Source organism: Aspergillus niger (assembly GCF_000002855.4).
Source record: "Aspergillus niger supercontig An11".
Lineage (NCBI taxonomy): Eukaryota > Fungi > Ascomycota > Eurotiomycetes > Eurotiales > Aspergillaceae > Aspergillus > Aspergillus niger.
This window is the reverse complement of record NT_166526.1, coordinates 2514479-2530892: the sequence shown is the minus strand read 5'-3', so window position 1 is coordinate 2530892 and position 16414 is coordinate 2514479. Positions and strand designations below refer to the sequence as shown.

At 51.0% G+C, this 16414-nt stretch overlaps 9 protein-coding genes across 9 annotated transcripts; 4 read left to right on the top strand and 5 right to left on the bottom strand.

Moving 5' to 3' along the window:
* Window position 1: 1 nt before the first annotated feature.
* On the bottom strand, window positions 2-510 carry An11g10570 (uncharacterized protein; the record flags this gene model as incomplete). Its single annotated transcript, XM_001394978.3, has 2 exons — window positions 2-363; window positions 471-510. Coding segments are annotated over 2 exons (402 nt in total), but the record flags the coding sequence as incomplete, so codon positions are not given.
* A 943-nt stretch (window positions 511-1453) lies between these two features.
* Window positions 1454-3383, bottom strand: An11g10560 (uncharacterized protein; the record flags this gene model as incomplete). Its single annotated transcript, XM_059750562.1, has 5 exons — window positions 1454-1833; window positions 1873-2675; window positions 2775-3049; window positions 3135-3203; window positions 3330-3383. 5 exons carry the CDS (start codon window positions 3381-3383, stop codon window positions 1454-1456), a joined length of 1581 nt encoding a protein of 526 aa, XP_059601685.1.
* Window positions 3384-3905: 522 nt separating this feature from the next.
* An11g10550 (uncharacterized protein) lies at window positions 3906-5400 on the top strand (the record flags this gene model as incomplete). The annotated part of the gene is made up of 9 exons (XM_059750561.1): window positions 3906-3926; window positions 4015-4088; window positions 4124-4300; window positions 4377-4475; window positions 4525-4571; window positions 4664-4770; window positions 4836-4999; window positions 5154-5201; window positions 5292-5400. 9 exons carry the CDS (start codon window positions 3906-3908, stop codon window positions 5398-5400), a joined length of 846 nt encoding a protein of 281 aa, XP_059601684.1.
* Window positions 5401-6782: 1382 nt separating this feature from the next.
* Window positions 6783-7616, top strand: An11g10540 (uncharacterized protein; the record flags this gene model as incomplete). The annotated part of the gene is made up of 2 exons (XM_001394974.3): window positions 6783-7070; window positions 7140-7616. The coding sequence occupies 2 exons, from the start codon at window positions 6783-6785 to the stop codon at window positions 7614-7616; spliced, it is 765 nt and encodes a 254-aa protein (XP_001395011.3).
* A 1121-nt stretch (window positions 7617-8737) lies between these two features.
* On the bottom strand, window positions 8738-10220 carry An11g10530 (hypothetical protein; the record flags this gene model as incomplete). The annotated part of the gene is made up of 6 exons (XM_059750560.1): window positions 8738-8978; window positions 9061-9097; window positions 9234-9521; window positions 9632-9693; window positions 9788-10003; window positions 10099-10220. The coding sequence occupies 6 exons, from the start codon at window positions 10218-10220 to the stop codon at window positions 8738-8740; spliced, it is 966 nt and encodes a 321-aa protein (XP_059601683.1).
* A 333-nt stretch (window positions 10221-10553) lies between these two features.
* On the top strand, window positions 10554-12430 carry An11g10520 (uncharacterized protein; the record flags this gene model as incomplete). The annotated part of the gene is made up of 2 exons (XM_059750559.1): window positions 10554-10729; window positions 10789-12430. The coding sequence occupies 2 exons, from the start codon at window positions 10554-10556 to the stop codon at window positions 12428-12430; spliced, it is 1818 nt and encodes a 605-aa protein (XP_059601682.1).
* A 749-nt stretch (window positions 12431-13179) lies between these two features.
* An11g10510 (uncharacterized protein) lies at window positions 13180-14784 on the bottom strand (the record flags this gene model as incomplete). Its single annotated transcript, XM_059750558.1, has 6 exons — window positions 13180-13361; window positions 13460-13583; window positions 13681-13853; window positions 13896-14012; window positions 14084-14433; window positions 14537-14784. 6 exons carry the CDS (start codon window positions 14782-14784, stop codon window positions 13180-13182), a joined length of 1194 nt encoding a protein of 397 aa, XP_059601681.1.
* A 107-nt stretch (window positions 14785-14891) lies between these two features.
* An11g10500 (uncharacterized protein) lies at window positions 14892-15110 on the top strand (the record flags this gene model as incomplete). Its single annotated transcript, XM_059750557.1, has 1 exon — window positions 14892-15110. One exon carries the CDS (start codon window positions 14892-14894, stop codon window positions 15108-15110), a length of 219 nt encoding a protein of 72 aa, XP_059601680.1.
* Window positions 15111-15571: 461 nt separating this feature from the next.
* On the bottom strand, window positions 15572-16352 carry An11g10490 (uncharacterized protein; the record flags this gene model as incomplete). Its single annotated transcript, XM_001394969.3, has 4 exons — window positions 15572-15711; window positions 15766-15949; window positions 16078-16107; window positions 16266-16352. 4 exons carry the CDS (start codon window positions 16350-16352, stop codon window positions 15572-15574), a joined length of 441 nt encoding a protein of 146 aa, XP_001395006.3.
* Window positions 16353-16414: the final 62 nt, after the last annotated feature.

Below are 16414 nucleotides of genomic sequence, written 5' to 3'. Positions count from 1 at the left end.
GAACGGTCCTGATCGATGGCTGGGAGCGATCATCGTCCCGGGAAGGTGGGTGAGCGACCTGGTAGGTGCGTTTGAAGTCTAAGTCATCAATGTCCTCTTGGTCCTCCACCTCTCCATCGTCATCGGTCGCATACGAGTGCTGGTGGAAGGGATCCGAAGCAGACTGGTCATCGGAGGAGGCCGTATCGTCGGGATCCGGGGTCAAGGATGCGGGAGGGGTTCGAGGGACTGAGCGGAAGGAGGTGGAAGGGAAGGTCACGGAGGGAACGGGCTTCGAGGGATGCGAGGTAAAGGAGGGCTGAGGTTGAGATTGGAACGGAGGCAGAGGAGGCGCTGGCGCAGGAGCAGGAGCAGCGAAGGTATCTGGGGATGGGGAGGTCAGCATCATGGGTCAGGGACAGCTCCGTCCATCTCGTCCGACCGCACGCGACGAACGGTGCGCAGGAACCGGAACCGCCGGACGGACTCACTCTCGGGCTTCTTAGGGCGGAAAGGATTTAATCCAGACATCGCGGAGGAGAAGGGCAGCACTGACCATGAGAGCAAGGAAAAGGAGGGAAGGATTGGATGGAAGAGAAGGAGAGGGAGGGAGGGAGGGAAGAGGGAGACGGAGAGGGAGAGAGTGAGAGAGACACAGAGGGAAGGGGAATGACAGAGCGCAAGTCAACAACTGGAGAAAGAGAGAGAGAGGCTCTCGGCCAACAACCTTACTTCTTAGTATTTACTACTACTGCTTAGTACTAGTTTTAGTTCCCTTTGGCTTTTACTACTTCAAGGTTCCGCGGCTTTCACTATGAGGTTCACAAACTACTATGAACTACTGGATATGCATGGTATATGCCGGTAAATCGTAGTCTGGAATCACTCTCACATGCTGCATTCTGCCTGGGTCGTATTTGCCCTCTCTTCCACTCCTCATGTTCACTTTCACTCTTTCTCCCACACATACATATATTGTAAACAAAGGGAAAACGAATAAGAAAAAGATAATAATATCGCGGGGTAAGAATGAATAAAAAGAAAGAAGAAAGAAAAAGAAATAAGGATATATATATGGTACAGTGAAGAATGGTAGATCGGTAGTCGAAGAATATACCAAGCCACGCGGAACCCGACGGACCCTCCCAATAAACACCTCTTCCAGTTATACAGTCAGTTAAGAATAAAAATGTGAAAAAAAAAAAAAAAAATAAAAATAAAGAAAAAATAAAAAATAAAAAGGAAAAAATCTCAAATGAACGCGTGCAATCACAAATGGTCGTCACAAGAGTAAGCCCTCCCTCGAAGGTCAATGCCCGAGAAAGCCTGGGTATCAACTCGCCCGTGTATCACGAAAACAATGTCCGCCCGTCGGTCTTCCTCCCCTCTCTCCCCCCTTTCAGTCCCCAACCATGCAAACAAAAAGAAATCAAATGCAATCTCTTGTTTCTTTCCGTAGTCTATTGTTGTCGTCTTAGCTTTCCTCGTAAACATGCCACTCTTCGTTGCCGAAAAATGACTGCGCCAACCCTTTGCCACTTTCAGTCGGTTGGCTGAACGCCACCTGCTCCTTGGGGATTTCCATCCCGTAGATGAAGTTGCTCACCACGCAGTCTAACAGATCCATGGCAATACCTTTCCGGCGTGAAGAGCCCGATGTCCATATGCGCGAGATGCCCACAATGGCCGGATGTCTTTCCTCCCCCACCGTGACCGACGAGTCCGGTCCATTGCCCGAAGCGGCCGATTTCTTGACCGGCCGTGACTCCCAAATCCGCTCCGTCAAACATGCCCCTACACATCGGCTGTCCTTCATGTGCAAAAACACCTTGTACCGGTCCACCTTCTCCGGTACTCCGTTCTGTTGCAGATGCTTGGGCGCTTCCGTCTGACTCCACAGGACCTCGTCCTCGATCGTCGGGGATGACAGCTCCTTGCAAATAACTTCCAGCACCTTCTTCGCTTGGTTCTTTGCGGTCGGCGATGCCTTGCGATCCACAATGACCACATATCCCTCGTCAAACCGTGTAGCTTCGTAGACCCAGCGTGATGCGTTGGCCCGCATGAAGGCCTTCCCCAGATCCACCCCGGTAGAGTTCATGTCATGGAATTTCTTATGCAACGCCGCATCTTCCGTGTTCGATGGCACATATTCCATGCCACAAGTTGCACACGTCCTCCGTACTTCGTGGCCCAGGTCGATCTGCATCTGCTTCAAGACCGGCGGCTGCTGCGGCTGCGGCGCTTTCTTCTTGGGTGGATCCACCGAGGCGCGCACGCTGTTGGAGTTGACCTCGGTGAGTGGGGTGCCATTGGTCGTGCCGTTGGTGGTGGTGGTGGTGCCGTTCGTAACGGGGGTGCCATTGCTGGCATCCTTGGTGGCGGACTGTTTACGCTTCAGGAAGGCAAACGTGGGTTTCCGCGTGTTGGCGGGAGGGGGGCTTAATCGCGGTGGGGGAGAAGATGGGGGTGTCGACAGATCATCTTCCTGAGTGCCTTCGGAGAGAAGAATGGAATTGCGACGCGACGGACTGGACATGATGGCGGCGGAAGACTCGCGGATGGCATATTGAATGCTATTTTCGGCTTCGTCGGAATCATTGCCGGATTGAACGCGTCGTTTTTTGGCGGCAGGCCGTTGGTCATCGTCATAAACGCGCCAGAGTGGCCGTCCGTAAGTTTTCATCATGAGACCTCTGCGTGGGGGGGAACCCAAGAGGGGAGCGCGTTAGTTGGAGTGGCGGCAACCAAGGGATAAGGGAATTAAGGAGCAGGGGCATGATTTCACAACGTACCGCTTGAATGAGTTTGTCACAGTCCACGGCATCTCCCTTTCTGATGTACCAGAGGCATTCAAGCGAGGTAAAACATTTATGGCAGAGGTGTAGTCTGGAAGGGAGAGGAGGTAGGAAGGAGAAAGAGGAGGACGAAGAAATAGACAGAAGCAGGGAGAGCTGATCGATGATGCAGTGGAATGAGCTGCCTGACGGAATGCCAGGAAATTATTATGGATTGGGAAGGGCGGATTTGGCGGTCGCCGATCGACGGGAAACGCGTGAGAATCACTGGTCTAAACCACATTCAGTCATATTGCTGCCTTTCCGTTACAGAGAGTTTCGTTTCGTTTTCCCTTCCTTACCCTTTTATACACTCACACCCGCTGATGAATGACGATGATGGTGATGATGGTGATGATGTGAATCAGCAGATGTAGCAGCAGATAACTATTCCCCTTTTTATATTTAATATTCCCCGTGTATCAGCAAGCTCCAAGCTGATAATAATGATGATGATTATGATGATGACAGCTCTGCTGCTCTTCCCCCCCACATCCCAGCTATATCACTAACAATGATGAAAATAACCCACGGTGGCGTCGTGTCCGCAGGATGCAAAAGAGTCATGAATGAATGTTCATTCAAAACCACCAACCACCTCCGAACAGTGAAGTACTTCAAACAAGGTGTTACGTGTGGAACACTACTCACGGGCAGCCAAAGAGATTTGAAGCAGATGAAGGTTCAAATCACAAACGCCCAAACTGTCACTGGACGAAAGAGCAATGAGAGACAAGAGAGCCCCCCCGGCTTACAAAGTAAATTTATGAGTAAAGTTCCCAGTCGATGCTGTGCCATCATCGTTGCCGTCCCGAACTTCGCCTCCTTATATCATGAGCCCCCAACCAACCAGACTCTCTGGTGCAACACCATTCAGGTTGGCCCGACTCCTGAGTTGTGGACTCCGGATGTATGAACAAGTCGGTGGCAGCTGAGGTGGCCAGCCTCGTCACTTAGTTTTCCCTCTCCTGGTGATGATGTACAAGATTAAATAGAATAAAAAACAAATGATTCATCCCATTTCCCATTCGTGCATTCCCCCCGTTCGTTTCTTCTCCCACTCCACATAATAGTATACTACTCCACACAATGCATCCATCGTTAACATTAGTGGTGTGAGGCAAATTTCACCAGATCGACTAGAGAGCCATTCTCTTTTACCTTTCTACGATTTCCTGTCGTTTTCCTTTTTCCTCAGTCTTTATCTCTCCCCCAACCTCGCCCTTGCTGGACAAACGAACCAACACCGATGCCTTACTGGGTCACTGCCATGTTCTGGCACTGCCTTGCCGGCATTTGACTTGCAGCTCGGGTCCTCAGCTTTGTTCCGGGATTGGATGTGATGGCTACACAGGGCTCCCGGCTGATCTTGATCTACTTGCATCGGTGACCTCTCTCTTTCCCCTCCTCCGTTTCTTGCCTTTTGTCTCGTTCTTATCTGTAGATGGCTATGTGATCCATTCTTGGGCAGCTCCAGACCAGCTGTCACACCACATGGGGGGTGTTGGTTGTCTTTTGTCCTTACATGATGTGTCTTTATGTCATCGCAGCCTAGACCAGGCAGATAGTCAACAATCCCAAAGCAAGCAAGTCACTGACAGCCGGATCGAAGATGCCGATCGTGAGGACCGATCATGAGAACGCGGATCATCCATCTAAGTAGCTTATTTGCTTTTTTTTTTACTTTCATCATTGTGCCTCATTCAAGGCAAGACTTGTCACCTTTCGCCTCCCGTCCTGTGAGGGGGTCGGCCAGTGAAAGGTAGATCTGAAGCCTCTGATTGCTTCCTTTCGTCTGTACCTGTACGAAGAGTTACATTCCTCCATCCCTCCCAATGACTAGATAGATAGCACAACTGCAGCTGCTGCGCACCCCAACCAAGTAGATGCAGCCAAATCGGTTGCAGATGGACAGATCCGAGGCGGGGCACCACTAACTCTCCATCAAACGAAGGTACAAACTGGCCAGATGCCGGCGCGACAAGCTGTCATCGGTAGAACATGATGTCTATTCTAGAGGCTCAGTGGCTCAACAATCACGCCTTTGTGCAACCGAAAGGGTTACACTTCAGGGTACTGTGTACGAGGGCATCTCCTGCAGAAATGGGTATGGGCCAGGAATCCGGAGATACTGCCATGGTGGGGGGTTCAATCCGACAGATGCTTGATGGGGAGCTGAGGAGGTGATGAAGAAGGGAGGAAGTTGCTAGTTAACTAGCCTTAGTCTTACATCTGAGTAAGACACGGAGTAAGACAATTAACTAGTACCAGTAGTTAGTTACTTCCTCTGCCTGAAGGAGTAACCAACTCGTTAACGGGTTTTGAGATTAGAACCAGTGATCCGGCTAGTGACTCGGATACGAGAGAGGCCGTGGTGGTTAGCAGGTTACTCTCTGTCTCTTCATCTAATCACATTATTCAAACCCCGAATCGGGGAAGCTAACCAAGCTGGCGGATGTGAATATTGGCGTGAAGAAAAGCAAAGCAGGCCAATGATGGCAAGAAGAGGAATGCACCGGTCCAATGCATTGCTGATCGGAGATTACACGATAATCTTAGGTCATTGGACCAAGCCATGTTCTAGTTGAGACTTTAGCCCATGAGAAGGTATCCATCAATGCATGGATGACTCCGGGGGAGACACCCAGACCCCGGCGGGCAACAATCTGCAACTTGTTTACTATCCTCACCACCCACTACTATCCCAGTTAAACTTCAACCTAGACGGAGTTGTTTATAGGCATATCTTATCTATCGTAGATAGCTCTCTGAGAGGTTGGATGAACCGAATTGCTTGGAACCGGGAAATGACACATGAAAGAGAGTTTGGAACCAAGAGGAGTTTTCTGCATTGTTTTTCCATCCCGAAACTCCGCCGGGCGGCCAGCCCCCAAACAGCCGCCAATCGAGTGATTCAATTTACCCCGGCGCTGCTGCTGTTCCTTTCAAAGTCCGTCTCTTGTCGCTCCTCGGGGACTTTTTGGATTTGATTTTTCGCCCAAAAGAAAAGCATCATCCTGTCCCGCATCCTTCACACCCTCAATTCTTTCCTTCAAGTGAGGGGAATCTGCATTGCGATAACGTCAGAGACACTGTCAAAGAATAAGAAGGAAGGGGCCAGAAAGGAAAAAAAATAAAAAAAAGGAAAAGGAAAAGGGAATAGAAAAGCTATTATTGCTTTGCTGCTCACACCATCCTTTTTTATTATAAACTCCCGTTGAGCCTAGTCTCCTCTTCATCGCCGCCTTCGTTTCCCATCTCTTTTTTTCCTCCTCGTACTTTTCCTTGCTTTACTTTTTTTTTCTTCCCTTCCCTAACCTCCGTTGCGGTCTCAATTCCCCATTAATCACCACCAGCAACATTCCAAGAGTTGGAAAATAGTTGCAGGTATAATCCGAGGATAGAGAAAAGCTCTGCTTCGGGATTCACTTATAATCTTGCACCATCACCCATCAATCAATTCGCATCATGTCGGATCCTATCCAGGTTGCCGGGAAGAGAAAGCGTGCCAGTACGTTCCCCCAATTGCAATTTAAACCCGCGGTTCGCTCTTCAATCCTTTCTCTGCTTTTCCTGCGTTTCCCTGCTTTCCCTTCCCCCCAAATCTCTCAGCCTTGCTGTCTCATGTACAGCCGGTGACACCTCGTGCTATTCCCCGCCTGATTTTTCTTATCGCCAACGCGGGAGATCAACATTCCTTTTTTTTCTCTCTTCTTTCTTACTTTTTCTTCTTCACGGCTGTCTTTCTTTGTCTCTCGCGATCCCATCATCATCCGTTGATGGGTTAATTCCCTGCATCGCTATTCTTTCTACGTTGTTTGTTAAAATCACAATCACCGTCTTTTTCTATTCTTGTCTCTGTGACACGCCCTGTCTGTCGCATCACCCAGTGTCCAGCTCCATCTTAGCCTCATCATCCTCAACCAACCGCGTGGATCTGTCTTTTTTCTGTTATCGCCATTAGAAATGGTTGCTGACTCGGTTGAACCTGCAGGGACGCAATCCTGCCCTCCCCCCGAATTGCCCCAGCTCGTTGCGGAACAGCACACTCCCATCCCTGCTCATGACAAAGAGACCCAGCGTCTGATTGTCGTTCTCTCCCATGCCAGCTTGGAAACCTATCGGGCTTCCAGCGGACGCAATGGTTCCGGTCGTGATGAGAAGTACTCCCTGCTCAACAGCGATGAACACATTGGTGTCATGCGCAAGATGAACCGGGATATCAGCGAGGCTCGCCCGGATATCACACATCAGGTTGGTTGCTCTGTCTGGGATAGCCAACAACGGCTTGGTGGATGGTTGCTAATGATATATGCTTGTTAGTGCCTGCTCACCCTGCTCGACTCCCCCGTGAACAAGGCGGGTAAGCTGCAGATCTTCATCCACACTGCCAAGGGTGTCTTGATCGAGGTGAACCCTAGCGTGCGCATTCCTCGTACCTTCAAGCGATTCGCTGGTTTGATGGTACAGCTGTTGCACCGCCTCTCCATCCGTTCCACCAACTCCCAGGAGAAGCTCCTGAAGGTCATCAAGAACCCCATCACCGACCACCTTCCCCCCAACTGCCGCAAGGTGACCCTCAGTTTCGAAGCCCCCGTGGTGCGCACCCGCGACTACATCGAATCGCTAGGCCCCAAGGAGAGCGTCTGTATCTTCGTAGGTGCCATGGCCAAGGGACACGATGACTTTGCCGACTCCTTCAAGGATGACACGATTTCCATCAGTAACTACAGCTTGAGTGCCAGTGTCGCATGCAGCAAGTTCTGCCATGCCGCCGAGGAGGTGTGGGACATTGTCTGAGCGCAGAACTTCGGACGCTCCTATCCCGCTTCTCAGGAATGGCCAAAGCTTGACGAGGTGACGAATTTCCTTGCGCCCATACATCTGAAACGGTACGATCGAGAACGGTCAGCGGGTCCTAGCTCGGGGACGAAACCTGTCTTCCGCGCGCTGTTCGCGTATTCTCTCTGCCTGGGTGTATTTGCATCGCTTGCTGTTCTCTGCACGTCTTGATGGGTTTTCGTGTCTGTTTTCTCGCGCCTCGCGTCGCGGTCGCTGCTTGACTGCTGGATGCGATTTTCTGGAAACTAAGATCGCCTCATTTATTTGGGTCCCGTGATGAACTGGCAGGCCCTCTTTGCTTCGGCGGGCCTGCGCCGGTGGGTGGGTGTCACGGCACGGCCCACCGGTCCCCAGTTTCTTCTGATAGATCCCTCTGTTTTGAGTTCTGCAGGTTCGAATGCCTCGACGAGGATCTGGGTCTTCTTTTTTTCCAAAATATCTTAGGTGGGTGTGATCTAATCACTGTAATCTGCAATGCCCCATCGGGGTGTTGTACACTGTTGCAGTCTCGCAAGCGAGACATTATCTATATAGCAGCACGAATACACCAGATACATTTACCATCGAGGCACAACCATGGACACGGAGGTCTGACACCCGCCGTTCAGCCCCTGCCCAGATACTCGATCCTACTTCCTCTCCCCCCTTTGTCTTCCCTTACAGACTTTGATGGTCCCAACTGGTCCTCTGACCGGATCACTAGTATCTAGTAGGATAGTTGTCAGTAGTAGGCCCAGCAGTAGATGTTTGTAGCCACAGGGAGGGGCTCCTTGGAGACCCGGAATCCAGATGGAAACTGGCGGCCCTTGCGCCGGTGACGTTCATTTGTGTGATGGCGCCAATTAGCCAATTGGCCGGAAGACTCGAGCCGGTCGGACCTTGAGGATGATCGGAATCATCTGGAGGTACGAGAGTGACCGTAGAAGCAAGAAAGAAGCAGAACAAGTGGGAAAGCCAGCGAACAGAAGGGGGAGGGGGGGGCTGCTGCACATGATGAGGGGGGAAAGAGTGGGTTTGTGCCTGAGGCTGGCCCCGCCAGTATCTCTCCATGACTTTTGGACTAACTTTCCCTTCTCTCTCTATACTTCCCATCCTTTCCTTTCATCGTCTTCCTTCCCCCTTTCATCTCGGGAGAGAGACGGAAATTCTGAATATCGCTGACTCACACCTCTGGACTCTCGGAATTTGTCAGGGGAGACTTTGTTAGCTCCCAAAGTAGCAGCAGTATTGATGGGCAGGTCAATCGGGTGGTCCCGGTGGCTGGGGACGGAGTCTCCTGTTCGACGTGGCATGCAGCCATCGCAGCAAGTGGATCGCCGACTGGGTTCAAATGGATAACTCTGTACATGAAACCAATGGAGCATCTCAGTCATCCATCTAGTCATTTGACGACGCTACAAACCCCGATGATGCTGTTGGCTGATGAGCCATCCCATCCACTTCCGAAGACAAACGGATATCACCGTATACCACCAACTAACTCGATGATGACAGAATGATGGTGAGGTTCACTTCCATTTCTTCGTCATTTTCCGGAAATGATCTGGATTCTAGATGCTCCTATACGGAATATACCTTTTCTTTTTTTCGTGCCGAGAGGGAATGATCCACGCCGCAGCATCGCCGGACTGGAGGAACATCTGGCGGTCAGATCGCACCGGCCGGCGACTAACAGCAGCAAATGTGCCCGAAGCAGGAACAAAACCCCCCCATCGGTCAAGCAGATTTGCCCCTCAGTGGCTCCCCCTCCTCTCCTCTCCCTACTACTTTCCTCAACACGGCTGCTTGCTGACATGCCCGTATGCGATTCGTTGTTCCCTCGTGATTGGCGACCTTCCCAAGGCGTTTGTCTGATGTCCAATCCTGGGCCCTAACCGAGTGAGCCCGTCGTTACAATCAATGATTTAGGTTAGGTCTTCAAGAAAGACAAGGGCATTTCCCCCCAATCCCTTCTTTGGCGCCGGTCTACGCACCTGTCGCGGTTTCAGCGTCTGTTTTTCGTTTGGTAGCTGCCGTCTCCACCACTGCCAATCCCCTTCATCCACCTTGTCCTGGACCCTCTCGCCTCACTCGAGTTCCCTTTTCGACAAGATGCTGCTGTCTGCCCTTGGCTCCTGCGTAGTCCCCACCGTTTTCTGATAGGCGCCCCGTCCGCCGCGACAGGGCCACCTACAGCACCGTCCACCAGTCTTTCCCCACGATGACCTGGCGGCCATCTTGAGTTTTCGTACCCCTCGATATTAGCTTCACCGAAAAAAATAACATCATGGGTCGTCTGAGTATGTGTCAGAGTGGGTGGCGGCCTTGCGATAGCACCCTCCGAGCCTATCCCCTTTGGCAACTGCCTGCAGACTGAGCCTAGACAATGTTGATGCCTCGTGGATTATACTGGGCATCGTTCGGATGCCGTGCGAGTCTATGCAAGCCTGCCTGCGATAACCGGCCTAGTCTAGTCGTTCTCCACGGTTGGAACAGCTGGTCGACTTTCCATAATAATTTGCTCCCCTCTGTAAGCTTCTGACCGCTCGTGATTGGATCCCAAGTTGGGCATTTCGGGGGCATACTCCTGAAGTCCTAAGGTTGGTGTGCGTCTTGCCTTGAAATACTAGTGCTGCTTCTTACCGGCTTCTTTCCATTCCTCTCTCATGATTTCATGGGTCTCTCCTATCTATTTCTCCATCCTTTGTGTATATATATCCTCCTGTTCTCTTACTCGCTTCTGAGTCTGCAATCGACTTTTTGATCTCTCCTGTTGGTGGATCTCTCTCCATCTGAGATCTACTATTTATCCTGCCTCGCTACACCCCCTCCATATCTCTCTTTTTTTCCTTCCCCTGACTTCACCTCCTTATATCACGACTCGCAAAGGGATTTACCCAGCGAGTCCACACAGACATGCCGGTCTCTCACCTCACCCTGACGGTTGCTCACCTGCCTACCTCCACATCCTTCTTTCTTTCCTGCCTGCAGCCTCTGGGGTACCAGTTTATTGGGCGTCACGATGACTACATTGGTTTCGGTCAAAAGACCGGCGAGCCTGCAGATTTTTGGATCACGGAACAAAAACCAGGGTAAGTGTCCATCAGTGCTGCTTTGATTCGTGTTACAAGAACTAACTATGACCTTGCAGAGTACCTGCAGGTGCCGCTCATGTCGCCTTTCCTGCAGCTTCCAAGGATGCCGTGAGCACCTTCTTTATCAATGCCCTCAAGGCAGGAGGCAAGATCCATGGCGAGCCTAAGCAACGCGACTCCGACTCTGGCTACTTCAGCGCCGCCGTCATCGACTTCGATGGCAACAGCATTGAGGCAGTATATCGCCCAAGCATCTCATCAGCCCGCTCAGAGGTCCGGTCCGTAGCCAAGTCTGTGGCCAAGTCTGAAGCCAGATCTGAGGCCAGGACCGAACTCAGTAGGCCGGCCCTGGCTTTACTCGAGAACGGCTCAGTTGTATCGAAGGCGAGCAGCAAAGCCAGCTCCGTCCGTCCCGAGAGCGTTGCGCCTCCCAAGTCTGAAGCCCGGTCGTATGTTTCCAGGTCCTCGACGGCCGTGGACAGAGCGCCTCCCCCGTACGAGCGCGCGCCGTCCACCATCAGCGTTAGCCGTGAATCTCAGCAGCCGCGCGACATTCAACCGGCCCCATCGCCCACGTATATTGTCCACCACACGACTCACCACACCACTCAGCAGAAGACAGACGATGGCAAGACCGCCAAAACGATTGTCGGTACCCTGATTGGCGCCGCTGCCGGTGCTGCACTCGCATATGCCATGACCAAGTCCGACTCTACCGAACAACACTCTGATGGCAGTACCCCTCCCCCGCAGTATTCGCCCCGGGACATTGTTCAGATGCTCTCCCCGTCCCAAGCACCCTCTCAGGCCCAGGACGAATACCCTGGCTACAAGGCTATCGAGGCTCCTCCTCCGCGGAGCGTTTATTCTTCTCGGTCCGATGCCCGCCCGGGCCTCACCCGCAGTGTTACCTCGAAGAACCCTCGCGCAGACACCATCTACGAGGGCACAGAGTTTGTCCCGCGCGGCGGCAGCGTCTACCTCGATGAGAATGGTCGTCGGGCCTCTGAGGGCAGCGTGTACACCACCAAGGACATCCCCCTGCGGGCGATCGAGTACGCCCCGCCGGCCGACTCCCGGGGCTACCAGAGCACCCTGGTCAGCAGCTTCCGTGAGGAGAAGTCGCGGGCGATGGATGGTGGCAGTGTCTATTCGTCCTCCACGGTCCGACCTCCCTCCAAGGCCAACTACCAAGAGTCCCACCATAGCTCTCATCACTCCTCGCACCACTCTTCTTACCATTCTGTGAGCCGTTCGCAAGCCGGCAGCACCGCCTCTTCCAACCGCACTGCCCGTCAGGTCCCTCTCCCCGAGGGGTCCATTGCCTCCTTCGCCTCCTACCGCAGCGGTGCCAAATCGGGCGTCTCCGCTCGCGAAGTTCCTCTTCCCGAGAGTGTTGTCGACCTCGACGTCCAGAGCCATGTCACCCCTGACGACTCGATCAGTCAAGTGGACGACTCCCGGCGGTCCTCCTACTCACACCGGTCGCATGCTTCCAAGAGCCCTTCCAAGGTGTCCAAGCACTCGAAGTTCGACGAGCCCGTCAAGCCCAGCGACAGTGTCAGCCAAGTCTCTACCAACGTCTCCAGAGCGTCTCAGCGGACCATGAAGGCCGGTGGTAGCGGTGGTGGCGGCAGTGTCGCTCCGTCCAAGGCTGCCTCGAAAGTCAGTCGCCGAACTGCCAGCCAGGTGGCTTAGCTTCCTCCTCCATTCTACATTTTAACATTCTTCCTTTCTCCTTTCAGCACAGTATTCATATGGCTGTGATAATTTCTCCATCATATTTGCATTACAGACCTTGTATGTGAGGCATATCTGTTTCTCTACTACATCTTTTTACATATTGGACATTTGGGAAGCATGAAACCAGGCGTTTGATTTATCATGTTATTTCATGGGTTGGTCGTGTTCTTCAGATATATTTCGTTGGTATTTATCTGCGATTATATACTATACTATACGTACTGCATAAGAATGTTTGAATCATCTGCATTTGTCATTTTATTCCTGCATGGGCATTAGTTGTTGCTTTAGCGAAATGGTGTTACAGTCAGTCTGCATTAAGGCGCAGAATGCATATATAAAGTACATGGAGTTAGCCAGTTATCGATCTATCCTAGAAGAACTTGATCACATTAGACTTCAATTAACTCAATAAGCACGTGCTGGCACACTCGTCATAAATTGACAAGAGGACGTTAGTAACTGAAGCTAAACCCGAATCTTGTTCTCAATACATATACTATTGCTATTCCTCCGTGCCAATACAAACTCCCCCCTCCTCAGAAAGCAACTTTTACGTATAATAAACACACATAAATTTAGTGAGTAGCCAAAACACATTCAACATCTCCCCGCCCCTACAGAGCAATTACACACCCAAAACCACCAAGACATCCATCCATATGATCTACCCACCGATCCAAGAACTAAGTGTAAACTTCATATCACCTCAAAAACTCATGCCCCAACAACTCCCCCGCTGTACTCCTCTCCTCAGGCATCCACTTCAACATCGCCCTCATAAAATCCAGAAATAATTCTTTCTCCGTCCCGGTAAGGCGTCTCTCCAGGGTTTCCAGGGAGATATTATCAGGTATGGGTGCTTCCGCGTGGGCGATCCAGTTACCTATACCAACAACATAACCATATCAGCATATTTTACAATTTAATGAGGAGAAGGTATATACTAACCCCCCTCATCAAAACACTGTCTCGTCGTCTCACTCCTGCGTACGAATTCCGGGGACGGAAACTCCCCAATTACAGCTACCACGCGAGCTAGATGGCGGAACGGATCGTGGTGGCCTGTTATGGGATCGAATATATCATCTCCGAAGAGATGCTGGCCCTCAAAGAGGGTCCATATCTTAACAATTATGAATTTATCAGCCATGAAACTATACACACTCAAACTTCAATAGTAGTAAAAAGAAAGAAAGAGGGACCCCTACAACTCCCGCCACACCCCAAATATCCACCGCCGTCCCCCACGGCATTTCGAAGATGACTTCCGGTGCACGATAGATACACGGCTGTACGAAGGGTCCTGAATCTTTCTGGACGGTGCCGATGCGCGCTTCGCTGAAGTCGCAGAGAGTAGGGAGGCCGTAGTTCTTACCTTCTCTTAGATGGGGGAGTTAACGGCTTATGTGGATTATACGTGATGCATCAGTAAGTGATATCTTCCTTGGACTTGGGGATGATGATTCTGCGTCCGCGAAAGAGGTGAGGATGGTGGGGTCGTGGAGGGTGAGCATTATGTTGTCTGCTTTTATATCTATATCATTTATATATATATTAGTTACCTAGTTTATAGAAAGAATGAATAGAAGACATAAGTAATAATACCAGTATGAACAACCCCCGCCTCAGCATGCAGGAAATCCAGCGCGAGTAGTACTCGTTTGACTGTCATTTTCAGCAAGGGGAGATCAAAAGGCTTAGAATTCAACCTCATCATATCGAGTAGGGACATGGTCATGGGCTGGAGGATTAGACATTGATGTATACCCCTTTTTCCTTTTCCTTCTTCTTCAGTAGTGTTCTGAAGTTCAAAAGAATCATACACCTCGCGAATCAAGGACTGGCCTGGATGTAAAGATCCTCTTTCCACTACTTTGGCGAGATGTTCATAGACTTTGTATTCGCGATTATGAGATTCTGGGGAGGAAGTGGAGATTTTGAGGACGGTGTATTTGCTCGTTCCATTGTTGGATCTTGATTATATGGAATGATATTGATATAGAGATTGTCAGAGATCTTATCTACTGAGTATTAAGGTAGGAAGGGGTACTGCCACACCGGAGATCCCGACACACCCAGCTTGTAGAATCGGCTCCGTATCCGACTTTCCCTGTGATTTGGTATCTGGAGTGATAGATGTCGCCTATGTTGACGGGGTAGTAGTGCGTGGGGTTGTAGTGTGGGAGGGTTTCTTCCTCGATGGGGATGTTTCTGGGGAGATATTGATGGGATGTGTATTTCCTTAATGATGAGGGTACTCTTCCATGGATGGTATGGTTTCTTGGTGGTCTTAGTAGAGATGCCATTAGTGTTGATATATTCTGTAGTGTATATAGACACATGATGTGGTAAGTTGGGGAAAGTCACTAGTGATGAGCGAATGGCTAATCCCTGGTTAGCCTGAGGCATAAACATGACTACTATAGATGATATATCAAGTCTAGAATGTTTGTATAGGCAAACAATGAGACTGAATCCCTACACCGCCAGTTTGAGTCTGGCTACTACGTCTACATTGACTACTCCGTATGACTGCATAGTACGATCCACTGGTGAATTGGTCCCTGCTGAAATGGTTCCTACTGAAAGAATACAAGCCACCAAATCCCTTACCAGCAGCATCGCCAATTAACCAACCCCTACTTCCCTCGTCTCCTCTCCTCGTCCCCTGCTTATCATTTCCACCACCCAGAGGCATCAACAAAGCCTCACGACCGTACCAGTACCCAGCATCCTCCCCTCAACCCCGACCCGAGGAAATATCGAAAACCACACCCTTCCTGGGGTCTTATGTTCATCAGGTAACATTTATCCGACTCCATTGAGTGAAAATAAAAAATGCCATGAATGCATAATGAGAAGTGGTCATAATGATCGTTGGATATGACATTTCCCCCGCAAATAAAAAGGAGAAAGCGAAAATAAGGGGGTAAACGCGGAATTCCAGACACACGCAAATAGTTCACGGAGAATAACAAGGAAAGGATCTACGATCACGGTACGCCAGGCTTCGGATCTGATCTAACGGAGCGAAAGAAGACGCAGAAGCGGATTGGGAAGACCAAGGTGGCCGTGGAATTTGAATTGCGAAGATCAGATGGCATATTTGCGAGTCCATTCCCGCGCGGTCGCTTCGTACCGGGGACGGTCCGTCTTGTACACGTGAGCGATTTCCGGCACCAACGGGTCGTCGGGGTTGGGGTCTGTGAGCATAGAGCAGATCGAAAGGAGCACTGGAAGCAGATTAGTATATGCGTCAATAGCTCTGCAGGCAGAAGGAAACATACCCTTGGAGATCGTGAGAGCAGGACTCCACTGGTCTCTGAGAATGTCAAGACAGATGCTGCCGTTGGCGTTGATGTTGGGGTGGTAAATCCGGGTGGTGAAGTTGACCTTCGGGGGCTTGAATGGGTAGTCGGTGGGGAAGTGGATGTTCAGGAAGAAAACACCTCCTGAGTAGGGGGAGTCACCCTGGAAGTCGCGTTAGCAAAGTATTCCTGCTATCAAACGCCGTTGGGTGCCGCAAGGTCCTCCTGAACAAGGGAACAAAGACACTTGCTGCATCCGGACGACCACCAAAGAAATCCGGGATTACTCACAGGACCCATGATAGTTGCTTGCCAGTGGAACTGTGCAGCAGAAACTAATTGTCAGTATTCATTTCTAGGCATTGAATGTCGTTGATAGAGGGTTCTAGGGTAAATCTGCGTTGGGCTGCCCCGCCGCAGTCGGCGAAAGCGGCAATGCGACCGTGTGTAACGAGGGGTTCGGAGGGGTGAAACCATACCAGGTCATCTCCGGAAGGACCAGCAGAGCAGGAAGAGGGGGGATCACTGTAAAACGAAGAAACCCACGTTAGCGTAGTTCTATACATGCCCTGGCAATGCGTCATGACAGAGGCGCTGTACTGGCGGAGGGTCAGACGGACGCCCCGCG